This window comes from Punica granatum, chromosome 2 (genome assembly GCF_007655135.1).
Source record: "Punica granatum isolate Tunisia-2019 chromosome 2, ASM765513v2, whole genome shotgun sequence".
Lineage (NCBI taxonomy): Eukaryota > Viridiplantae > Streptophyta > Magnoliopsida > Myrtales > Lythraceae > Punica > Punica granatum.
Window position 1 is genome coordinate 10,204,626 of NC_045128.1, and position 26,535 is coordinate 10,231,160.

The 26,535-nt window shown below is 38.5% G+C and overlaps 3 protein-coding genes across 3 annotated transcripts; 1 reads left to right on the plus strand and 2 right to left on the minus strand.

Moving 5' to 3' along the window:
* Positions 1-3,103: 3,103 nt before the first annotated feature.
* LOC116193638 lies at positions 3,104-4,054 on the plus strand. Its single transcript, XM_031522380.1, has one exon. It carries the CDS (start codon positions 3,104-3,106, stop codon positions 4,052-4,054), a length of 951 nt encoding a protein of 316 aa, XP_031378240.1.
* Positions 4,055-6,968: 2,914 nt separating this feature from the next.
* Positions 6,969-7,388, minus strand: LOC116193639 (antifungal protein ginkbilobin-like protein). The gene has a single exon (XM_031522382.1). The coding sequence runs from the start codon at positions 7,386-7,388 to the stop codon at positions 6,969-6,971; it is 420 nt and encodes a 139-aa protein (XP_031378242.1).
* A 9,421-nt stretch (positions 7,389-16,809) lies between these two features.
* LOC116194345 (spliceosome-associated protein 130 A) lies at positions 16,810-22,439 on the minus strand. Its single transcript, XM_031523145.1, has 4 exons — positions 19,364-22,439; positions 18,172-18,663; positions 17,368-17,529; positions 16,810-17,193 (listed from the first exon to the last, which is right to left on the minus strand). The coding sequence occupies exons 1-3, from the start codon at positions 22,370-22,372 to the stop codon at positions 17,392-17,394; spliced, it is 3,639 nt and encodes a 1,212-aa protein (XP_031379005.1). The 5' UTR covers positions 22,373-22,439; the 3' UTR covers positions 16,810-17,193; positions 17,368-17,391.
* Positions 22,440-26,535: the final 4,096 nt, after the last annotated feature.

A 26,535-nucleotide genomic window follows, 5' to 3' on the forward strand; every position in this document is an offset into this window, starting at 1 on the left:
GGATATTACACATCCATTTGGATGTGTAATACTCACTTCATATTTGCTCAATATTTCCCAAAATATGAGTCCTCTTTTGCTAAACCTTCAGGGCCAGTCCAAGCTGAAATTGAAGTTCAAGTACAAAATAGCAAAGCCGAGTCTGGCATTATTTATCTATTTATTTATTTTTATTTTTCTGTCGTCAATGTTCTAGATAGGTAGGGGGTTATTTTTTCTTTTATTTTTTTATATTCACCAAAATGGGCTGATCTTGTACTAATAAGGTCTCATCTTGAAGTTCATCACCGCCTAGCGGGCCTATCATTCAGTCATGAGAGGATTCTCACGTGAATGAAAGGCGTGACTTAAATGAACTTCTTCAGAAATTAGAATATCCATTTTCTTTCTTTAAATACTGAAATTTGGATAAACTTTAATGATCCCCGTGATTTCATAAATGGATAGCGATATCTTTTTTTGTAATTTTTTTAAATTTCGAATATTTGTCATTCCTATTTTTCTGGTTGTGGCAATTGACTAAGTATCTAGTGTGATTACGATGACGCGACACCATTAAATAGTATTTAATTTTAAAAAATTATAAAATCTAATCTAAAAATTCTAAAAATAGAAAAAAAAGTGGAAGCAGTAGGAGGAGACTAGCATTGGGTGACTAGTGAGGTCGTCGGAGGTCTCTGATGTCTCCGCCGACCTACGGGTGACTTGGTGGGGGAGCCCCTCAACGTTAGTGTCCCCGCCTCCATTTCTTCTCTTATTTTATTTTATTTAGACTTTCTTAACTTTTATTTTTCAATGTAAAAATAAGGGAAAATTACAAAAATTCCATTGTGATTTGGGATCGGGACAAATTGTACAATGTATTTTTGTTATGGACAATTAGTCCCCTGTGGTGTGTTTCATTAGCCATACAGGATTGCGACGTTAGTTTTTTTTTTTTTTTTTTCATTTTTTAGTATTTAATATTTATTATTTTAATCATTTTGGCTCTAATTTTTTTTATCATTCATATCTTCAACTTTTCATTTTGGTTCTCGAAAGAAAATCGAAAGGGAAGGAGGGGTCGGGGCTGTCAATCGGCGATCCCAAGGTCACCGACATCCTCCGTGGGTACCGGCGATCTCGATGGAGGGTCGACGATCCCAGCTCGCAAATCAATCAAGAGCTCTGACTTAGAGTTCCCGGTCGACCGGGGGGTTGGGGTTGCTTTCCACCGAGGTCGACGGTACCCACGGAGGATACTGGCGACCTCGATGGAGAGGTCAAGGTCGCCGATTGGTGGTCTTAACCCTCGAATCAAGCGGGAACTCCGAGTTGGAGCCCCCGATCGATTCGGGGGCTGTGGACGCCAATCGGCAACCATGACCCCTCAATCGAGATCGCCAGTACGTACAAAGGACGCTGGTGATCTCGGCGGCCCCGACCCTTCATTTCCTTTCGATTTTCTTTCTAGGATTAAAATGAAAAATTGAGGATATGAATGATAATAGAAAAAAATTTTAGAATCAAAATGATTAAAAGGTCAAAAATTAATGACTAATAAAGGAAAAAAAATTAACGTCGTAAACCCTATAGTTAACGGAGTACACCTCAGAAGGTTTAATTATCCCTAATGAAAATACACAGCGCAATTTACTTCGATCCCAAACAATAAGACGGTTTTTATACTTTTCCCTAAAAATAATATTTAGAGGTGCGATGTCAGTATAGTGAACATACTACACACAGTCCGCTCTCATATCAGTAAAAATAGGGGTGATGAATGTCCTAAAGAAGAGGTATCATTGTCCATTTACCCCTGAAAATTGAAGGAAAAACTACAAACAAAAAATAGAAAAAGAAAATACAAACTTTACATTTTGTTTTTTCAATTTTTTTTTTTGCATAAAATGATACAAACTATCGAATCGTTGTAAGTTTTTAGCTTGCCGTCAGGCTCTTTGTCAATTATAATCGTATGTGATGACTTGATATTTGACGGTGACATATAATTCAGAGATATTGGCTAATTAGGCCCAGTAAAAATTTTATTATTAAAAATTATTATAAAAAATTTAAAAATTTAAAAATGGGAAAGAAAAAGGAAAAGGGGACGGAGGCGGAGAAGGGAAGGGGGCCAGTGCCACTCCCCCTCCAATCAACTGCAGCGCCGCTCCACCTTTCGCGAGCATCCGTCACAACACCAAGTCACGATCAGGAGGAGGGGGACGGTGGCGAGTTGCCACTACTGACGAGGAGCTTGCGGTGGAAGAGATAATGGAGTTAGGCGTGCTCGCGCCGGATCCGAAAAGATAAGACGGGGATTAGCTCAATTATAACGCGCTGGAGTCGAGATGAGGCTATCGTGGAGGTCCCGAGGTGCAGCTAAGTCAGGGACGGAGCCAGCGGAGCTCCTGCCATTGGCAAGGAGGTGGTGGCTGCTGATGAAGAAGGCAGACGAAGAAGATGAGGGTGAGGTCCGAAGGTTGTCTGTTGTTGCAGTCGGGGAAGAGGCATGCAGAAGGCTTTTCGGAAGTGGAGGATCGTCGGAGGTGGAACGGTGCTGCAGTCGATTGGAGGTGGAGCGGCACTGCCCCCTACCTTCTTCTCCTCCTTCCCCGTTTCCTTTTCCATTTCCATTTATTTATTTATTTTTTAATAATTATTTTTAATAATAAAATTTTTGTGGCCTTCTTAGTCAATATCCGTGCGCCACGTGTCACAGTCGAGTGTCGCATCAACGCATATGGTTACAATTGACGAAGGGGGAAGGGATAAAAAAGGAACATCGGCTGGAGCTACTTTTCCACGAAGATAGCCAATCTTTGAAAGTCTGCTCATGTCAGCCCTATTAATTAATGATTCAACTTGAAAATGACAATGGAAGACTCGTTCCCTTCTTCATCTTCTTCGTCAATGGATGGAACTCGTTCAATTTTATGCATATACTCGTACATAAATATATATCCACATACCCATACATACACAATACGAAAAAAGGCCAGGCAAAGTTCATTCGAGCAACTTCATCACAGACAAAGAAAAGATCCGTGTAGGGTTTTGATCGATAGCAAACACTTCATTGCGTCGACCTAATTCAAAAGTCCGAGGAAGGAACACGAAAATGGTGGAGCTCAAGAAGCAGCTCACTGGGTTTATGGAGACCGTGAGGGAAACCGAGAAGATCTTGAGGAACGGGTGGCTCATGGCCTCCATTGCTTTCTTCACCACCTTGGCATACTCCCTCCTCCTCCTCGCCAACTTTCTCTCCTTCCGCTCCCTCGTCACCGACCTCATCGTCAAGTGGACCCCCCTCCTCGTCATCAGCCCCTCAAGCGCCGAGTTCGCCAACCTCCTCGTCGGCATGCAGAACGACTTCCGCCTCTTCGTCGGCGCCGGGTGGGTCTTCGTCCTCGCCTACTTCCTGGCCTCGGTCCTCTTCTCCACAGCCACAGTCATCGCCTCCGCCATCATACACACCGGGCAGAGTGACCTGTCCCGTCCCAGGGACGTGGCGCTGGCCGCCGCCCGGTGCTTGAAGCGCCCACTCATCACGTCCTTCTACGTGTCTATCTTCGGCTTGGGATACATGTTCCTCCTCCTGGCAATCCTGCTCCCTATCATGCTGTCCCGAGCAATATCGTTCATCACCGTCGCCACCTGCGTCTGCGCCATGCTGTTCTACGCCTACCTGTCGGTGGTGTGGACGATGGGGATGGTCGTGTCGGTGCTCGAGGAGAAGTCGGGGATGGAGGCGTTCGGGAAGGCCTGGCAGCTGGTCAAGGGTGGGCTGGATCTGAAGGGGTTCGGAATAAGCCTCCTAGTGACGATACTGTCCTATGGGGTGGGACAGATATGGAAGGTGGCCATAGGCAGCCGATCATCGTACGTGTTGCTGCTGGTGGGGTTGGTGGCGGTCAACGGCCTGTGGCTGGTGCGGATGTATGGGCTAACGGGGTTCACAGTGTTGTACTATGAGGGCAAGAGGAACCATGGTGAAGAGACAGAGACGGTGTTGGGCATGGACTACACCAAGATTCCATCCTTGCCCTTGATTGCTGGGAATTTGCCTTAGGCAGAGAGTGATGAAACATTCTCGATCTTTCGTTTTTTTTTTTTTTGTGATAATGCTGTCTGTTTGTTTTGTAAGTTAACAACATATGTTTGGTGTGTGATAAGACACGTTCAACCTGTTATATTAGTTTTATAAAATATTTAACCAACAAAAGTTTAAAAAAAATGCAAATGCGGTCCTGCTATCCTAGGGGTGTGCACGGATACTGGGTATACCCGAAACCGGTCGGAACCTATTCGATTGGGTATGATCCGAGTAACTCGTATTGAAAATATGGTAGGATCCGAGTATCAAAATAAGGAATCGGTGAAATTCGGTTCCGGTTCCGGTTCCAACCTACATAGTACTCAGAACTGGAACCTGAACCGGTATCCGGAACCGAATGGTAATTACTAAAAAAAAAAAAAAGGTAAAGTTATTCTCAGTCTTAGTCGGGAAAGGAACCCTGCTCAGCTTTCGTCTCCGCTGTAACCTAAATCGGCTTTCGTCTTCGAATCTCCACTCCAGCTCGTCTCCGTCGTCAGTCACCTCAAGTCTTCGACTCTCCACTCCAGCTCCTTTCTGTCGCTCGCTAGCCTCGCCTCTCGTCTCTGAGTGTGCTCGTAATCCCATTTCCCGGTGAGCTTCTGTTCTGCCTCCTCTCTGTCGTTCTCGTTTCTGACTCTCGACTCCGGCCTCTCTCCGTCGCTCTCGTCTCCGACTCTCCTTCAAGCTCTCTTTCCCGGTGAGATTCTCCTCTGGACTCCACTGCTCACCCAATTTGTATAAATCGCCTCTCAGCTGCTGTTAGTCCGTTCTGTTAAAACCCTAAATCGGCTCTGTACTCCCTGTAGCTCCTCTTCGACGCTCGCCTCTCGTCTCCGACTCTCCTTGACGCCCTCTTTCCCAGTGAGATTCTGCCTCCTCTCTTGTCTCCGACTCTCTCTGGAATATCTGAGGAATATGAGGAATATCTCCAACCATTAATGGATAGTATAATTTGGTTACCGATATATATGAGGAATATCTTTCTTTGGCATTCCTTCATGTAAAAGAAAAGCTATTAATCGAATGTCTTTCTTTGGCATTTCTCTGGATCGCACCCACACAATGTTTTGTCCCTGAGATTAAGAAGAAAAGCTAACTTTTCTTCTCTTTATTACGATACGTGAATATATATTTACTTGTCTTTGCTTTTGTCTGGGTTAATTCTGGTTAAGATCAGCTTCACGTGATTGTTCTCATGAGTCATGAGTTACGAGACAAACGCTTCACGATGGACTGGATATTTCCTGGTGTGATCAGTATCTCATTTTTAATATTTATACACAATTAGAAAATGCTTTTATCTGATAAAATAAAAGCTCATGTTTCTCTTGTTTATTACCAACACAGTATATATATCCTTCTATTTGGGTTAATTTTGGTCCTGACGTGTGCCTGTTCTCACAAATTAAGAGGCTAAACACTAAAATAAATTGGATGGTAGACGGGGGTGAATCAATATCTCGTTTTTAATATCTACATCCTTTTCGGATGTTCTTCTGGGGCAATTGGCTTCTGAGGCATTACGTTTGTGGTCTAGTCCTCTTCCAGTGGCTTATCTGGTGGGCTATTTTCATGGATGATCAAATCATGTTTGTCACTTTATATCAGGGAATCTAAAAAAATTATTTAGCTCCATTTCAAAACTTGATCAGGTTGATTCTATTTCTTAACGAACTTTAGGTTAATTCTTTGTTCACCTTTATGTATTTGCTCTGTTTTTTGGGCTCCTGCTCCGAAGAAGTAGTCTCCATCCTCGTGTTCTAGATCAGTCTAAGGTTCTGTTGTGAGGAAACAAAACTTTTTGTTGAGCAAATTCATATCTACATTGTAATAGACATTCTGAATGTGGCAATTTCCTCCATTGGTGCAGCAACGAGGGATATTGATGAATTCGACAATCCAGTAGACAAAGTTGGTCAGGGACTTTACAATTCCCTTCCCCTGCCTATCGGATCAGATCCTCTGAGTTATCTTTTTTTAGTCCTGTATTTTTTCTTAAGATTAAAGTGTGATTTGTCTGCTTTTGGGTAGATAAACTTTTAGTTCGTGGACCGTATTAGTCCATGATGGACGTATTGTGAGGAAATATTACATTTTGTTGTGTGAGATCGTATTATGGATATTTAGTTTTGTGAATAGATTGATGAGGCCTTATTTTTTATTGTTGTGGATTAATCTAAATCTTTGTCGATATTATATTTGCTGTGATTACTGATTATGGGTGGGATGTTTTCGGTTTTATATAGCGAGACAAAAAAATTTACAGGTTCCAACAGGGTACCTGGAACCTGTGGTATAATACAGGTTCCGGGTAGGTTTCGGTTCCAGGATTCAACAGGATAGGGTCCGGTTCCAAAATCTTGGAACCGGTCCCTTACAGGGTAGGGATCGAGTATCATGAAAAAGACAGGATACCCGGAACCGATCACCCCCATGAAATCCCAACATATAATGTTTATTTATGGGGCATCCAAAGATTATTTAATCAATCATCCCAAATGCAAGACAGAATAAAACTCCTCATTAAGTGAAAGACAGAGAATGAGCTTACCGGCCCCGTTTGGTTTTAGGTTGGTTTTTAAAATTTTAATTTTAACTTTAACTATACTCGCTACACAACAAAAGTCAACAACACAATTATTATTTTTTCTCTTTTCTTCAATTTTTTTAACCATTCAATTTAATTTTTTATACTAAATTCTCTCAACTATTCATTACTTTTTCACACTTTTTTCTCATAATTCAACAACACAATCATTACAACCCAATTAAAATCAAAATTCAACTTACAATTTTTTAAGTAATAACAATAGACACCACGCATGTATTCTCCATTTGCCCCTGAGAAATACTCAAGTTTACGCGCAGTAGATCCAAGTCGGCCTCATCACTCTATAAAGGGATAATTCTCATACCTAATCCTGCAATCTTGAAGCTGAACTTGTGCTCCAACACTCGAATCACAGGCTAATGCTTCTTCGGCAGCATTTAGGCAGTCATTGCAATTCAATTGTTCAAGTTGTCCATTACATGCTCCATGTCCGTACACTATCGCCCCAAAAAAATGAGTTGTGGTGTAATAATTGTGACCTTTCATTGCTGTGTTCAGTATTTCTAGAAGCATGAAGCCCACAGCAACTGGGTAACGTGAACCATCACCAGTCTTTTCATTACTGCAGAACCTCGACAATAAGGTTGTATTAGGCGCACCGAGGTACAGCCGTTGGGAAAAGCATTTAGCAACCTCGAAGCAAATACAAAAGAGAACAAGGGCCACGATGATTGCAATTTTCTCACGAGAAGCCATGTCCAGCCTTCTCATTTGGCCGCCTCCTCTCCTCTCCTTATTGTGTATGTGTAGTGTGACAGTATTTCTTTTCTTTGGTTATTTGAATATATAGCCATATGTTCGCATTGGCTTGTCCGATTTTTCTACTCAATATATCCACGAAGTACTTATATATGTTATTTTGTCATAGAAGTTATCTACAAGGCGGGAGATTTGGAAGTTATACGTTTGATCAGCACCTTTGGAAGGATGTTCTTGGCTTTCACGAGAAGAGTTGATTATGTTATTTGGGTGGTGACAGTAGTAGCTACTTGCTGCTAAAGAAATGACGAAATCGTATCCGAGAACTCAACAATTACACATCATAAAACTTTGATATATTCCCGAAATAGCTCCACGATGTTCTAATAATCTAATAAGAGGCGAAGGAAGAATCTCTCGGCTCGGTCATAACAAGCATATGGCATTTGAGTTGCTGCCAATGGTGCAGATTCGTTTAGCCTAAAGAAACCAGACCGTATCCCTACAACACTTTCATATATTACAAAAGTGTAGTTCCACAATGTTACAATAATCTTATAATGCACAGCCTCATTTAAAAAAGTGACGGAAGTATCATTTTGTTTCCAGCATAAAATATAATCGGGATGAAAATAATATTAAGTAAAGGAAAACATAATGGACTTTAAGAAAGAAAATCTTTGTATTTTATAATATATGAAAATAAATTAACAACGAAATTAATTTTCATTATTGGCTCTTCCCATATAGATAAATGGAGAAAAAGTATTATCTGTAAAATAAAACATGCGTGTTTAATTAGTATAATTTCTTAAGACAGATGCAATAAGACAAAAAAAAATTGTGTTTGTGGATGGATATTTATAAAAAAAAAAAAGTATATGGTATACATAACTTTTCACAAAAAGGTAAAATAGATAGAGAGAATAGAGAGAAAAACTTGTACCCTATATAGGTATAAAAGATGACATTATATTTTTCAATGAATAACTTATCAACCATAAGGATTGGTCATTTGACCCGATGGATCAATTACGTTATAGTTTACACCACTAACTTGTCAAGCCAAGATAAAAAAAAATATTGGACAAAAGAAGGAAAAAAAAAAGAGAAGGATTTCACACCCACAAACTAAAATTTGAAAAAGAATATTACGTAAATCATAATTTGTATATCTAGTACCTCTAGTACAAAATTTCTTTTAATTTTTCTAAATAAAAGTTTGGGTAAAAGTATTTTTTGGAAATAATCCGACTATAACAATCAAATCATTTGACATAATGCGTCCATCGAATTATACAGTACTTTACTCATGTTAGATTTAGAAACATTAAAAACGAGTAACTTTTCGACCTAATGATAAGATTATATGGCGTAATACGTCAATCGAATTACGTGTAATCTTATTATGATTGGATTTGAAAATGCTAAAAAGGCTTAACTCGTCAACCTTTCAATCATATCTTTTGGTATAATCCGTGATCAGATTGCGTGGTACTTATTTGGATTGGATTTGAAAACGCTAAAAAGGAGGGGGGAAGTGGGGGAATTTTAGAAAATGAAAATTACAAAAAATAAAAAAACGATTTATGATCGGATCATTTGGCGTAACATGTCCATTGGATTAGGCTTAGATTTGAAAACGCTAAAAAGATATTTGAAAACAGGGTCAAGCATCTTTTATTGACATGATGATTAGGTTAGTTTCATCAAATGTAGGAGAACAACATCACTAACTTTTCAACATAACTATTGAATCATTTGGCGTTAACACGTTAATTGGATTATGTAGAATTTTATTAGGGTATGATATAAAATCATTAAAAATGAATAATGCGTTGAGCTTTTTGATCGAATCTTTTGACACGATGTATGGATCGAATTACATAGTACATTTTTTGGACCGAATTTAAAAACTCAAAAAAGCGGGGAAAAATTTAAAATTACAAGAATTACAAAAAGAAAAGGGAATGGAATCTCGCGAAGAGGAAAAACCCACCCACTTCCCACCCAGCCACACCCCCCACCAAATAGAAGGACCTATAATCATTGTTTAGATAAATTTCTACAACAATACACGTGGCATAATAGTATCATGGGGCATTTTTATAAATATACAAAGCTGTGGACGTTCACGTAGGGAGGGGAACGACGTCTTATGAAGGCATCTTATGGATAGATTCTGCCCCGACATTCAAACGGAATCCGGAGCCCATGGAAGTGTATGGTTCGAACTCTGCTTAGCATATTCTAGAAGTGAGCTCTGAGCGACACCATTCCAGATAGGGAGCATATTATGCAGAGAAGATATGAAGGTTATCCATAAAGTCGCGTCGACTCTATGGATAATTATCACGTGAGGATAATGATCTACAGTTGAAGGATATCAATAACCGTTAACTTACGTTCTCAAGGTTCCAGAGAGAAGTTTCATAAACACCACTGGATTGAGAAAATCTATAAATACTAGAAAATCCCATTGAAGAAGGGATCCTCGATCAACTTAACAAATCGTATCTTTACAGTTTTTCCTAATTTCTTCAAGCTATCTATCCTTAGGAGTAGGCGTAACTTAGAGTATTCCGAGCTTGTAGAGGCATGGTTGATTCCCTCAAACAATTCAAGTTCAAAGTCTGTGACAGTAAGAGTCATCCTCAACGACACAGTCACGACTCCATCAGTCTGTGATCAGGAGGTCTCGTGTTCATCCCACAGCTATTAGTTCCAGGCATCTCAACATGGTTGCGTTCCTTCAATCATAATCGATCTCAGGTCGAGTTTCACATAGCCTAAACTACTTCGCCCAAATGGAAGATAGAGTAGAACATCCTCTGTAGTCTGGCCTATGGCCGGTGCGGTGCGGATGTATGGGCTGACGGGCTACAATAAGATCCCATCCTTGCCCTTGATTGTTGGGCTGAGAATTCAAACACCGAAATTTTAATAATGTAAAATATGATTCACGTGATTAGAAATTCAAAAGCATCCTTTGTGAATGGAGCGCTTCACCCTCTCTTAGTCGAGATTTATTAGATTTCGGAATATCATGGTATACTAGGGGTGATCGGTTCCGGGTACCCAGTTTTTTTCACCATACCCAAACCTTACCCTGTTGAATCCTGGAACCGGAACCTACCCGGAACCTATATTATACCACAGGTTCCGGGTACCCTATTGGAACTTGTAAATTTTTTTATATAGCTAAATAAAATCGAAAATATCCCACCCATAATCAGTAATCACCGCAAATTATTTGAATCAACAACGTGTGACCCCCCTACGGAATTGTTTTTCGATATTTAAAGAAGATAAAACCATAATCATTACCTATTTTCCACAAACCAGCTCAGGAACATTCAAGGAATCAATTGCAAAAAAAGCTACTTGTCATCGTACTTCTCATTACAAATTTGAGCAATTAACTGCGTTATTTTACCGGCAAAGGACCAAGATCACGAAGTCTAGCAAGATCGAGACAAATTTGAGATCCCAATACCTCAAATTAAATTAGAAGCGGGATTAAGGCACAAGTAAGGACCGAGACGAGAGTGGAGGTAAGGGGGCAGTAGAAACCCAATGAGATTTGGTTTCATCACCGTCAGAGGGGACAATTAATCGGAAATCAACCAAGCCAGAGGAAGTCGACAAAATTAGGAAACCCTATAAATGAAAACCCTCACCTCTTTCAATTCGGCTGGGCAATGCAGAGTGGATGCGGTAAGAGGTTGCGGTTGCAGAGATTGGATGTCAACAATAATCAGAGGAGGGATGGCGGAGAGCGGAAGAGAGGGAAAAGGAGGCAGGCAGCCGCGAAAGCGATGAGGGCGGGATGAGCTTCGCACCCGCCGAACAATGTACCAGGACGTGAACCGAGGCGAGAAGAACGGTAACGGAGGGGAGTTGGAGTGGAGAGTACTCAGAGTAGGAGACGAGCAGCGACCGACGGAGACGAGAGGAGGTGGAGTCGGAGACGAGAGGCGATTTAGGATTCTTCCTATCCTGTGTCTTCAATCTTCCCGACTCTGTTAAGACTAATAGAGAATGAGACTAACTTTACCTTCTTCTTTTTTTAAGTAATTACCATCCGGTTCCGGGTATCGGTTCCGGTTATGGTTCTAGGTACCATGTAGGTTGGAACCGGAGCCGAAACCGGATTTCACCGGTTCCTTATTTTGATACCTGGACCCTACCTTATTTTCAATACGAGTTACCTGGATCCTACCCTACCGGGTAGGTTCCGACCGGTTCCAGGTATACCCGGTGTCCGTACACACCCCTATGGTATACACCTAAAAAAATGCAAGTGCAGGTTTTGAGCACTGACATAAGGGGAGAATATAAGACTAATAAATTAAAAAGTGGTTCTTTTTCCATGGACCAAGTGCTAGGGGTGTAAATGGTTTGGGTTGGGTCGGATTTTTTAAATTCGAGCCAAGGAACCGAATTTTCAGGTTGAGTCGGTTCAGGGAAACTTCCACCCCGTAAGGATGAAAATTGCCTAAAAAGCCCAACTGCTAGTGGATCGGGTTATTTGAGTCGGTTCTTCGACTGACCTGAATTAAAAAAATAAAATAAAATAAAATAAAATCACATAGTTAATCCACAAAAGCACAAACTCTCCATTTCTCTCTCTCTCTTCTTGACGCCTTAATAATCATTTTCTTCATCCGATTCTGTCCACCTTGACCATCTTTCACCACCTTGGCATTCTCACTTTTCCTCCAACCCTCATAAAATTCTCAATTCATCTTTCGACTGTATGACCTAATAAATTCTGAAATGATTCATTAACTACCGCTTCAAGTTAATTGAATTTTGCCAGTTCATGTATACGTTTGATCAAAAGAATTTTAGATATTCATATATGTTATTTGTATTTAGGGATATATTTAAAGATTTTTTTGAAAAATTGAAGGTTCTCTCAATAATTTAAAACATTTTTCTCGAAATATTAAAAATTTTCCAAAATTTAATGTACCATATGTCATATAAATAAAACACGAGAAAATTCATTTTTTACACTATCTTCTATCTACTCTATACACCGATCCATTCCTCTCACGATTGATACAGTTCTTTTATATTTTTAATGATCATTGTCTATATCATAATTTTTATCTATATTGTGTTGTATTATATATTTTATAATGTATATTTTTTGTAATGTTTTATTGACAATAATAATTTCATACAAATCACATTAATTCTTCTTATTACTTTTCTTGTTACTGGATACATTTTCCATTCGTTACAGAAGATATTATATATGTTATCGTACAATATTTTTATAACTCAATTGTCGCCATCAAATATTTCGTTTCTATCTTACTTAGGCTTATAACTAAAACTCCGCATAATTCCTACCCAAATAAAACTCCGCATAATTCGGGCGAGCTCCGTATTGATAATTCTTAATTTAAATTTTATTGATTATTCTTTTTTTACTATTTTACTTTTAACAAAATTACGACATTCAATATTATATTGAAAATGCAAATACATTAAAACTTTTAGAATGAACGGTTATTCCCGATTGGTAAAAAATTATAAAAATTATATAAAAAATAAATAAATTACATAAGGTTGTACCTCGGAAGGAACATCACCAGGAGCTACATTTCCACAAAGACAGCCAATCCTTAATTTTCTCGAGTTAACTCCATTAATGCATTAATGGTTCTTGACTTGAAAATAATGCAAAGGAACATTATCGAAAAAAGATTATACAAAGGAAGACTCATTCTCTTCTCCATCCACTTTCTCAATGGGACTCATTCAATTTTATGTATAGGCTTATATACACATACAAAGGCATATATATATATATATATACACGCACAATATAAAAAGGAGTCAAGCCAAGTTCATCTGAGCAAAATTCTGGGTAACCTTCACCACCTTGGCATTCTCACTTTTCCTCCTCCCGACCATCTTCCCTTCCCTCCCACCCCTCGTCACTGACGTCATCGCCAAGCAGACCTTCCTCCTCCTCAGCAGCCCCTCCAGCGCCGAGTTCGCCAACCTCTTCGTCGGTATGCAGAACAACTTCCGCCTCTTCGTTGGCACCGACTGGTTGTTTGTCCTTGCCTACTCTGTCGCCTCGGTCCTCTTCTCCGCTGCCATCATCATGGCCTCTGCCCGTCCCACACCGGCCAGGCTGGAAACCAATCCCGGCCCACGGACGCGGCGCTGGGCACTGCCCGGTGCTTGAAGCGCCCACTCATCACATACTTCTTGACGCGGAAGATTTTCAGCCCATATATGTACCAACAATCCCAAGCCTAAAGAAGCATATCTTGGATATATCAAGGAAATATTCTCGTAATGTGAAAAGGGAAGATGAGATGTCTTGATCCATAGATTCAGAATTTTATTATCTTAATTAGGTAGTATATTTAATTTAGATAGAAATATATTTAGAATTAGATATTACGTGCAATTTTAGTTTGAGTCAGGAGTCTAAAGTTTCCTATTTCAGATTATTTCTTTGTTCCATTATAGGAAGGTAATTTAGAAGAGTATAGATGTCAGTTTCCTATTCTATAGTCAAGGGAGGTGCATTCCCTTTATATATAGGCTATTCACCTCATTGTAAAAGGAGAACCATATACCTCAGAAACACCTATTAATGAATGATACTTTGAGTTTGTCATAACTCTTTGTTTTCAGCATATCGTTAGGGTTTAGCCGTGTTCTATTCCCTTCGAATCTAAATTTAGATTTAGGCGCGAAAAACCGTAATTCGCGCTGCGTCAGTTGGTATTAGAGCAGGAGTTGCCTAAATCTGATCATGGCGGACGAGGCGATTCACAACCACCCTAATGCCGAAGAGCTGGAGGTGGCCGCGATTCAAGCACTGGAGCAGAGGATCGAAAGGATGGAGCGGACTCTCGAGCGGAGGTTTGAGCAAAGACTAGACCTGAGGTTTGAGGAGCTTCGTACCATGCTTGGTGCTCTAAACTTGCGTGTTGACCAGAATGCGGTAGACGGCGGTCAGGCACAGCGAGTTTTTCCTCGTGAGCCACCCGTTGTTCAACGTGTTCCCCGTAAGATCCAATATTATGAAGATTCGGATGAGGAGAGTGGAGTTGCATACGATCGATTTGTTCATCAATGAATGAATCAAAGAAATCGCCAGGATGCTGGAGACTTTGGTTTGAAGGCCGATATTCCCGTTTTCAACGGATGCTTAAACATCGAGGAATTCTTGGATTGGCTTTCAAAAGTCGACCGGTTCTTCGAATACGCCGAGGTTCTCGAGGAGAAGCGCGTAAAGCTGGTGGCATACCGATTGAAGGGAGGAGCATCTGCTTGGTGGGATCGTGTGCAAGAGAACCGATGACGTGTAGGGAAGCAGCCCATCCAAACTTGGGAACGCATGAGGCGAATGTTGAGGCCTAGATTTCTTCCTCCAGATTATGAGCAATATTTGTTCATGAAGTACCAGAGATGTGTGCAAGAGTCGAGGTCCGTCCATGATTACACGGCGGAATTCTTAAGGTTGGCGGAGCGTAATGCATTAAACGAGTTAGAGAGCAAACAAGTTTCCCAGTATATGGAAAGTTTAAAGCCAACTATTCGGGACAAGATTGGAACAGAAACTCAAGAAAATTTTGCTAATTTTGCCAAACATCTTCATGAAAGGGCTAAAGTAAATCTAAGGCGATAGAAATATATTTAGAATTAGATATTACGTGCAATTTTAGTTTGAGTCAGGAGTCTGAAGTTTCCTATTTCAGATTATTTCTGTGTTCCATTATAGGAAGGTAATCTAGAAGAGTATAGATGTCAGTTTCCTATTCTATAGTCAAGGGAGGTGTCTTCCCTTTATATATAGGCTATTCACCTCATTGTAAGAGGAGAACCATATACCTCAGAAACACCTATTAATGAATGATACTTTGAGTTTGCCATAACTCTTTGTTTTCAGCATATCGTTAGGGTTTAGTTGTATTCTATTCCCTTCGAGTCTAAATTTAGATTTAGGCGCGAGAAACCGTGATCCGCGCTGCGTCACTTCTACATATCTATCTTCAGCCTAGATTAAGTGATGGCGATCCTGCTCCCTGTCATGCTGCCCGAGGCGAAAAAGGCGACCTTATATTTGAAAAGGAAAATTAAAAGAAAGACATGTGAGGGAGGGAAATGATTTCAAACTTTTGCTTAATTTCCCTTTTTCTTCATGTTTTCAAATTCGACCTGAAAAAATATCACGTAATTCGATCAATTTATTATGGATCACTTCTAAAAAAATACATGTTCTTTTTGAATTTTTAACTTTTAAAATTTTATAAGTTTCTTTGAAATTTCTCCCTTTTTTATTATTTCAAATCCAACCCGAATAAGGTATCAGGTAATTTAGTCTATTTTGCCCCAAATTTTATTTTGAAGGATTAGAAGAGATTTCATATTAGGAGTACCATATATATACGCAATATTTTCTTTCCAAATCTTAGGTTGCAAGCAAGGAACATTTTCCCTCTCCTAGGCATCTTTCTTTTATTTTTCCTTCTTTTGTCCAATGTTATTAAATCTGGACCGATAAAGTAAAGGTGTAACCTAATTGACTAGTCATGTCAAATGATCCGATCATTATGATTAAAAGATTCTTAAGTAAATATAATGTCATGTTTTTCGCCCATATGTCGTACAAGCTTCTCTCTTTTCTTTCTTAGTCACTATAATGTCAAATTCAATAAAATAACTAAAATTATTTAAACAGTAAAAGTAATTGAAAATTAAATTAACAAAACTAAAATATCCACAAAAATCGACTTGAATTTACGTTTGACTCTTAAAAATTGTGTCCAACATAGTTGAACCTAACTGATTTTTTTTGTAGATTTCAATTAAACGAATTGGAAAAAAAGATATCGTAAATAAAATATAGGAATATCTTTATGAGTACAAAAATTGACTTCAATTCATGCTTGACTCCTAAGAATTTTGTACAAAACAGCTGAACCGGTTAATTTCTAAAAAGAATTTATTTTTAAAAAACTCGATTAACCGATTACCCTGATTGGCAAAACAGTTAATATTTTTTTAATAGTTATCCGATTATACTTTTTAGGGTAGTTTTTAAAGTGTTGTAAAAAATAGGTATTGAATTGAAATGATTTCACACAAATAAGTCTCAACTGGAAATTATCTTTAAACTAAGTCTAATTTAGGAACAAGTTCTAAACAAAAAAGGCCTAACTTGGAGAAAAACTCGACAAAGTACATGATTTCGTTTACAGTAATTCTCTATTCCACTCTTATCACTAGGCCTTTTCTTATTCCTCTTATAGCTAGTCGCCTGTTTATGCGCATTTCAACTGACAGGAGAGTTGTCTGAAGTAGTTCGAGTAGTGAGATTTTATGCGTCTTAAATGAGAGATTTGATGTGAAGGTATCCCAAAGAGAGACTCGGATGTGCTCAAACATCGAACAGAGTGATTCGGACGTTTTCAGACTTCGAACAAAATGAATGGCAAGGTAAGAACTCAGCTCAGGGCTACGGTTGGGTTGGGGAGGGGGGAGTTACAAAGAGGTAGTGACCTTCAATCTATCATCATTCAGATTCCTACAAGGATAGAAGGAAGAAAGAAACCTAAAACCCTACACTCTGGGTTCTGTCTAGGCGAAACACTATCGACTAGTGAACTCAACCAAAAACAAAGAGCAATAGAAAGCAAATAGCTAGCTAGAATTGAAAGATCCCAAACCCGATCATTCTGCAGATTGGGCCCCTTCCATGACCCTTCTCCGACAGACCTGTCAGGCCGTGGCCCTGGTGGATGACAAACAATTACATGACCTAGAAAGCAGATGAAGCTCAATATCAGCAATGTAATCAGGAAACTTCATAGATATATGCTCTTTAACAACGACCTGTTTATGCAGTGATTTGTCTCAATTTGAAAGCAGCCAAGCCAACATTGAGAAAAGGTAAAACACCACGAAGAGAGATATGTAGGCAATGTGGGAACACCTTGAAACAGACATATCTTATTCTTTATATGATCTTGTTTCTGACTTCTTCGAGTTTCTTCAGTATCTCTGCTGGTGTTCTGTCCAATTCATCCGCAATCTTCCGCTGCAAGTCCATAGGCAATGTGGGAAACTGCTCGCATAGATCCCCGTCGATCACATCCTACAAAATTCAACAATCATGTCAGTAGTTGATAGAAACAAACAAGAAAGAAGAAACTGAAATCAGATGTCTTAGCAATGACCAAATCATTCATGGGTTTTGGCCTACTCAGTACCATTAGCACCAGAAAGCTGAACTATGATCATAAATGACCTTTTTCTCTTCCCAGCTAGTGTAAATAACCATTTTTATACAGAACTTAAAAACAGTAAAGCAGCTATTCCAGCAGACGATGTGAATCTGAGCTAGACAGCCAGAAATAAAGACAGAAATAAAGCAGCTATTAAAACTGCTCTCTTTTCTATTTGTTTTCTTTTTTTGTTCCATCAGAACATAATTTAAGAAGGAAAAAAATGCAGCGACAAACTAATCTGCCATGAGCGCGGTCTCCCTACTACAAACAAGAAATTCTGTGTCATGCTTTTCCCATGAATGGAAGAACAAAGTAGATTTATCTAAAACGGTCTCTAGCATGAATAGATAGGTAAAGAGTTCTAAATCTAATTTTAACAAAATTCTGGGTAACTTGACACCAAAAGAAGATGTAATACGCCGTGCAATCAACATTTTGATAAGTAGATTAAGGGTTCATCAGCATACCTACCTCGGTCCATTTAAAAGAATAGGAACGTGGAAATTTACCTTGACTGGAAAATAAGCAGATCTGAATGCCATGTGATCTCTCCCACACAATGGCGGGTGTTCCTGCCTCAGATGCATTTCCAAGTGTGAGAAGAAATCAACGTCATCCCGAGAAGTGAATGGAAGCAAAGCCCCCAAGCTCCCCATTACAGTCCCATATATTACCGAGTCTCCACCACCAGGAATAAGGGACGCCTTCTGCAAGCAAGTGACTACATCACCCACATGGAACTGAACAATTTCCTCAACCTTGTTGGGGGCACCATTCAACTTCCCCTGCTCCCACTTTATCTTCCCGCCAGTTGGGTCTTCTTCAATCTCATCTGAGACATCCTGAGGCAAACGTACAAAGTAGATGTTCCCAAACTTGTCCCCACCCGCCATTGTGTCAAAGTCTATGTGGTGTGAAGCAGTAAGCCACCTCGGAACGGAATCATCGGCAAAAATGTAGAGCTGATTCTCATCTCGACGATACTTGCAGTAATGAAAAGACTGCAGATACAGAGAAGTCAAAAACATTAGAGCTTCGAAGCATAATCATTTACTAATTATAGCATTGTAGCAATAAATCAAACCAGAATAGAAGAAAATATCTCAGATGATTATAAAAGTAAAAAATTTACTTGGAATTCTATTACATACTGCAAACATGCAGTCTGAGGATATTGAATAGCATGCTTCAAAACATAAGGTTGTAAGCAATCAAAACTCTACGAAATAACATGAAACTCCAAACTACATATCAGCCTGATAGCAGATTTCAACATCTTATGCACTTCAAGCTGTAGCTACCGTTTTTATTTTCTTTACCCAAGCAACTAACAGATTATTCATCTAATTGATTTCCTCCAAATATTTTCACTCATTGTCTTAGCAATCACAACCCAGTACCAATACTAGAAATTTCATGATCAAGTGATAAACTAATCCAGCTATACTTTTATTGGATTAATAATTAATAATAAATGAAAGCTGAGCACTAAAAAAAATGAATTTTCTGATTTCCTATAACATTAATAACTATAATAACCCTAGAATATAGAAAAGTAGCCCTAAACAGCAAAAATCCAAATTTTGATACTCAAATATTAACACTTCCCAGCCCTATATGCATATGACAACAAGATGCAAGAAACAGGTACACCTTAGACTACATGACACATATGCAGCAACATATGTATTCAACACGTACCTCTTGCATATCGCCCACATAAATCCGATCACGATAAGTGTGAATCGAGACAATTGTGTTAGGAAACAGCTTATTCTCACATTTCCGAAGCAATCGCTTCTTCCCCAAATCATACAACCTCAATACAGGCCCTATCCCAGCAAGTAGTCTTCCTTGGAATTGGCTTAAAGCTAAAGGAACACCCTCAACCTGGGTCTTGTGTAAAAGCTCCAGGGACTTCCCGTCTTCGACAAACCGATAAATGTGGATGAATCCAGCAACTAAATTTCGTCTTGGCCAGAACTGCAAACCCTTGGCTGTACCAACAGCTAAAAGAGTCCCATGCTCCTTCTCCCGAAAATTCACAGTGCATGCGCTGAATGCAGCCTCATTATCCTGAAGTTCAAGCAGGCACGTCGTGCTTGAAGTCTTCGGGTCAAGAACCCTGATGCAAGAAACCCACTTCTCTGACTCTGCCTTTGGATAACCATATTGCTCATCAGATAAGGGATCATTTTTATCCTCGTCATCCCCATTCTCCATCTGATCTGTGGTGGTATTCCCATTTTCACCCATTCCAGCAGCCTCGAAAAATTCTTTCTTTGCAGCTTCCCGCTCTTCGGCAGTAAATGCTCCCTGATCACTCTCAATTATAACCAAAGATTTCCGCTTGTGGAGTACAAATTTTCTAGGAGTGTATCTCAGAGGTATCGCAGTTTCATTGAAGGTTTCTCCCAATCTTTCAATGGTGAATACCCTCAAAGCATCCCCAGCTACGGCAACAACACCTTCCGCACATTGATCTGATGAAAAGGAAGCAGCATATTCTAGAGCCTCATATGAGAGAGGTGTGAGCAAGAAATGTCCCTGATGGATGTAGCCAAGCCAAGGTCGACTAGACAAACAGAGCATAGCTTGGCGGCCTCTTACGGCGATGGAAAACAGCTTCGGCGCCCTCAATCCTAAGAACCGGGAACGGGAGTCAGAAAGCTGACCAGTTATCATGTCCACGACTGTTCTGAACAGAACACCATTACTCAAACCGGCATTAAGGAAGAGACTGGCAGGGTGATCAGCACCATCCACTCCTCCAACTGATGCCTGTACTTCGAGAAATAGGAGAGATTCTGGAGCTGCAGAAACACTCTGCACACTCAAAACCTGCATGCAGTCATCTGGGTCCAGAGATAGAATACGTATAGTATTATCATATGATCCAACTGCAAGAAAACGGGATCTCTGCCTTCCTTCGGGCACAGGGGCGATATCTAAACAAGCCACATCCCCAGACATTTCGTGCTTTTCCACCTCCATTAACTGACCAGTCAAATCCACCTCAAAGTAGATAAGCTCGCCACCACTCAATGCAATAACTACTTGTAGTCTGTTTGAACCGACCTTTACTATGGTCCTCTTACCAGGAGTCCTCCACTCATTGACACGACCATCCTCCCTAATATGTCTAATACCAGAAGGATGAACTTGCATCAAAGAGTCGTCACCTATGAGAGAAACAGCCAAAGAAGGTGTAGTATCAAGAAAGCCACTGTCACTGACTTCTTCCACAGTCTCACCAATCGAAAGCACTAGAGTAGCATTTGCAAATGACACAACAATGTATGCATCGAACTCATCATTCACATTCTTTTTCACAGTCCAAACAGCACTGGGCACACCAGGAAGTTGTGAGACGGCCATTTCACTGATAGCCAGGCCTGGTCTCAGTATCCTCAGGGAAGAACGAGAACCTCGTCCACAAAGCATAAATACCTGAGGTGTTTCTTCCTCGAACAAATTTTCCACTTTCATGTCCATTACTGGCATCAAGCTCTCCATCTGATCAATCCTCACAAGGTTCTTTAAAGCTCTGGGCTGGAAAAACACAGGCTGGAAACCTTCCTCAGTTTCCATCAGTGTAGCGGACGAAGCCTCTACATCAGCCTCCTCCCCAATCGCCTGGAACTGATACAATGCATGGTTCCCAAACTCTGATGCTGCAAACAAGAACCCCGTCTTCAAAACACATAGAGAGGCAGCCACAGGGAGAGTATCAAAGTACTTTATCTTCAACTCTGAGACCTCCCCACCATTATGTTCCAAAGTGACCTTAAATATATCCCCATACTCTGTCTGCAAGAGGAAAAAGAACATTGACCTCTGTCGATGAGTGGCAGCAGAGACAATCAAAACCCCACGCTCTGCAGGCAGGTCTGTGCGCCTCGGGATCACTGCCCGAACATCAGGGTGACCGTGATTCTTGTAAATCACGAAATTCTCTGCACAAACCAAGACCCCACTAGGTCCCTCATCTCCCCCAGGAACAGTAACGAGCATATTGGCACCATTATCCACTGCCTCCGACCACTTCCTAGACACGTGATTAAGCCCCAAATCAAGCTCGTAGAAAGTCAAATGCTTCTGGGCCTCGCTCGCTCCTTGCCCCGTTGAGTCCTGGTCGGCCTCTGAGTAGTCCAATTCAATGGCCGCAAAAATGGGATTATCGAACCCGCAGTCAACCCCACAAATGGAGTAAGTTATCGTGTGACTCTTATGCGCCTCCAAGGGCGAAGAAATTGTTAGCCTAGCAGCAGTATCCCTATTCAGAACATAGACAAGCTTCTGCTTTTCGCAAGCTCCGATCATAACAGCCCTCCCCTTCGGGTCGACCGCTAGGTACTGTCCCGGAACTATCCTACGGCACCCGGACTTCCCGAAAGTCTCTTGGTGGATTTTATCGAAGACGTTCTTCTCCTTGTTGTACTCGAGAATTACGATTCGACCCGAATCAGAGCCTACGACGAGGTAGTCCTTCGTGGAGCCGGTGAGACGGAAAACGCCGAGGGCACGGATAGCGCCGAAGACCTCAACGGAGAGAAGGGTTTGGATCTTACCGCTGTCGTCGGGACGGATGAGCTCGAGGACCTTGCCGCGAGCGACGGCGACCTCCTGCAACTTGCCGCCGGCGAAGTTGCCATTAATGGCGCAGACGACGCCGGTGGCTTTCTGGAGGGTGAGGCTGTATAGATACATGGCAAGGTGAAGAGAGGAGAGATCGAGCAGGAGAACTGAGAGTGAAGGATTTTTTAGGGTTTTAAGCGGAAGTCATGTCGGTTCGGGCCTAAGAGCGACAGCTTGGAGGGAAAGGGCAAAAAAAAAAATCTATACTGTTAAAAAAAAAATCTAACTTTCACATTTTGTAAAAATCCTTTCTAAAATTCTATTAAAAATTTATAACCGTTGAATTAAATGGCGATATAATAAATTTATTACTCCACATTAATTAATTGCTCCACTTCTTTTTATCGTTTTTCAGTTTTCCTCATTTATTTTTGCTCTCTCCTCTCTCTCTCTCTCTCAAACCTTCCCCTCACCTTTTTTATTTTTGATAAATAACCTTCCTTCCACCATTTCTCTTCTTCAACATATTCTCTTATTAATTTTATTATTTAATTAAATTAAGAAAAATATTCTTTTAACCTCTAAAAACACCGCACAAAGAATTTTCATAACGACCTTACGTTGAAAATCTTGTAAGTAGCGCTGTCACTTTTTTTAATTAAATTTCATGCGTAGCACGGGCTTACGTCTAGTAATAATAATAAGAATTTCCTTATTTTAGATCTAATTGTATTTTGTTATTTTAATTTACTAGGTCAATTAACCGCAATGCACAGTTCTAATCTCTAAAGTTTTAAACAGTAAAAATTCTTAGAATGTTTTGTTTTTATACATTAACTTATAACTATAAAATACATGTGGACAATTAAAAATATATTTATTCCTGAAATTTTTTTGAGTAATTAATTAGGATATAAACACGTATTACGCATTCAATTTAGTAAATACATATAAACAGTGAGATAGTTCTACATGGCAGGATTTCTTATGGAAGATTGTGAAGTTAGAAAATTAAAAATAAAGAAAAATACTAACAAAATTAGATATATTTTTATGTAAGTAATATAGAACGCCTTGAAAAATGTAAATAAAAATAACATATTATTTTTAAAATTTTCATTTTTAGTGGAAAAATTACAAAACTTCTTGAAGTATGTTTTAGTATTTGTATTGCTGAAAGTATAATAAATTTATCGATACAAATATATTAATATATATATATATATATACTTGAAAAATAAGGACATGTCCCTCTTAATGCGCCTATAACCTAATTTATGTTTGTATTATTGCATATACCTCACCATTTAACCATTTGGTTTTCTTTTTAATTGTGGAAAAAGAAAAAGAAATTGAAGCGGTATAATATTTTATTAGAAATTTTTATTAAATGACACGTGGATAAAGGAAAGTCGCCCTCCTTTAGCTATATATATATATATATATATATAGTATATATAGTTAGGCATGGATAAAGATATATTTCATATCAATTTCTTGATTTATATATAAGACTACCTCTAGCGGTAAGCTTTGTTGCCTCTCTCACGCCCACGTGGCGTGGAACAAGACTCGACAGGCATCTCTACAGCTGGGAGAAGCCCAATAAGTCTCTCATTTGAGAGACGAGCCTCTCTGCAGCGAGATCAATTCGTGGTTGCTGCATGGCAGCCGCAGGCTTCACGCGACAGCTACTTTCCTTTTTTTTTTAATTAAAATTGTGGGATTATAATAGAGACTCGATTAGAGACGAGCGTCGGAGTTCCAAGTTTCTCTTTTTCTTAGGGATGCCTCTCATCTATGTGGCGCCTATGTAACGAGATCGAACCCACTTTAGAGACTCGTGGAGTCCCTCCCATTGGAGATGGTCTAAACTAGAGGCAAGTTTGTGCTATGCATGGAAATGACTTATTAGGGCTTGTTTGGTTTCATAAAATAATTTTAGAATCATGATTTTGATTTTAACTCTACCCACTAAATAACAAAAACACACGTTTCCCAAGTCAAATTTATAATACCATCTCATTTGTCTTTTTCCACAATCAAAATCAAAATTACTTTAACTCTGAAACCAAACGCCCCCTTAGCTTTTGATATAGATAGTATCCATTGTTCTTAGTTTAAGTATGATTCAATCTAATATATATATACTAGGAAAAGAACCCACCCTACATGCTGAATTTTAAGATTAAAACAATGAATTATACACTATGTGCAAAATTAGATTGACTCATATACAGTCCTATTCATGATTTAATAATTTTTATTGGATGGGACCTAACTTAATATTATGTTGTATGAAAATTACATTGATTCATCTTCACATTAATTGAAAAATTATTTTAATTCATTTTCAATCAAAAATGCAAAAAAGAAAAAGGGAACGTGGGGCGGGAGAGGGAAAATACAGTTGAGAAGGGCGAGGAAGTGAAAGGGGGAAGGGAAGAAGTAGAGTGTAAGTTTTTTAATTGAATTTACCATTTTAACCTCCAATTAATGGCTCAGATTAACTAATATTTGGGCACTATGGGCTTTTTTTGGAAAACAAATGTTAGACCAAAAGCTTTCTTGACCTTTTTTATGCAGTATAGATATAATAACAAACTAGTTGTCAATCTCTCGTGCATCGATCTTCCAAAAATGAAACGTAGCAAAACGACGTCATCTTTTGCAGGAACTTTCTAGTAGCTACAGCCTACATGGTCATTTTAATTATGTTCTAGAATTTATCGATGCAATAAATTGAAGAAATAAAGAAACAGATTTCAAATCATGATTATAGAAACATATAAAATATAGTGCATATATATATATAGAAACATATATAATATGTATGACTTTGAATATATATATATATATATGAATTCACCCAAAATATATATGAAAATATATATATATATATAGGTTAAATGCTATTAAAAATGATAGGGATTATATGTTAAAAGGAAATTAAAATTAATTAGGTAAGATAGAATAATGGTAAATTAGGCACAAAAATAAAAGAATCTTGGCATTAATAATTTGGATTTAAAAATTGGTAATTTGAGTTTGCTTATCATATGCCCTTAGGGCATAGAATAGAAATATTTTTGGAGTTTAAACTTGGTAATTAGTCGAATTTAGATAGATAATAAAAAAATAAAACCAAAATAATCCAAAATAATTAAAAAATAAAATAATAATTAAAATAAGTTTCTGAAAGATATAAAATTAAAAAATTTAAATGCCAACTAGAAATATGATAAAATTCAAAAATTTAAAATTTAAAAAGGGAAAATTTTAAAACTTAAAATAAAATATCAATAAAAACAATATTGAAAAATTCATAAAAATTAAAATTAAAATGAAAAAGAAAATTGAAAGATTAAAAATAAACAAATTTATAGACAAACAAATTAAATAACAAAAAAAAAGGCCTGTCATGATTCACCTTTCCGGCTTCCGCCTCATTCTCTACCCATCGCCTCTTGCCCTCCTCCTCTCTTTCCACCAAGAAGAGAGATGAGATGAAGTAAAGATCGGTGGACAAAGATGAGGAGATTGAGAGGGCGTTGAGCGGAGAAATAAATTGCATATGGTAAATCAGAACGATATATAAGTTTAGAGAAATTCAAGAAACACCAGAGAATGAACATTTTTTCTCCAATTTTTTACTCATTTTATTTAATTATAAATTTTTACCTTGCAAAGTTTTCCACTTTTTTTAAGTTATATATATTAGCTCACTCCAAATTTTTTGACACGTCCCAAGTAGTTGAAATTTCTCAAAGCTTTTTAACATTTTCATTCTCAAATTTTTATTCTTTACATTCCTTCCTTTTATTTCATTTTCCAATTGCATTTTAAAATTTTTTATTCTATTGTATTTTTTTCATTTTCTGAATTTTCTATTGTTTCTTTTGCTATGGTCTTGTAATTTTTTTTTTTTTTTTTTTCTTTCTAGACTTTTATGATTTTTTTTTGTAATTTCTTACATTTAAATATTTAAATTCTTGATATAATGTATTATTTTTACTTTTCTCCATGGCAAAAACTATTTTCTTTCCTGGAAATCCTTTGCTCTCTTCTCCTTGTTCTTATTCATTTTATTGCAGTTTACTTTAAAAACTTATCTACACGTAACATCTAGAGACTTCAATCAATCTCAGCATCAAAATAATCTATATAATCCAACCAATATACTTGAGAATTAAGTTATCCAAAAAATTAGGAAAATTTTGAAAAAAATTGTAAATCAAATTACTAAGATGACAAACCGGAATCGTAAGAGATGAAATTGAACAACTTGTCTAGGA

Bases quoted from the DNA above. Each gene is read 5' to 3' on its own strand.
- LOC116193638 (XM_031522380.1), top strand. From the start codon at position 3,104: ATGGTGGAGCTCAAGAAGCAGCTCACTGGGTTTATGGAGACCGTGAGG.
- LOC116193639 (XM_031522382.1), bottom strand. From the start codon at position 7,388: ATGGCTTCTCGTGAGAAAATTGCAATCATCGTGGCCCTTGTTCTCTTT.
- LOC116194345 (XM_031523145.1), bottom strand. From the start codon at position 22,372: ATGTATCTATACAGCCTCACCCTCCAGAAAGCCACCGGCGTCGTCTGC. The intron at 18,664-19,363 runs GTACGTGTTGAA...CTGTATCTGCAG, and splicing joins ATGTGGGCGATATGCAAGAG to TCTTTTCATTACTGCAAGTA. The intron at 17,530-18,171 runs GTAAATTTCCAC...TGAATTTTGTAG, and splicing joins CTGCTTATTTTCCAGTCAAG to GATGTGATCGACGGGGATCT.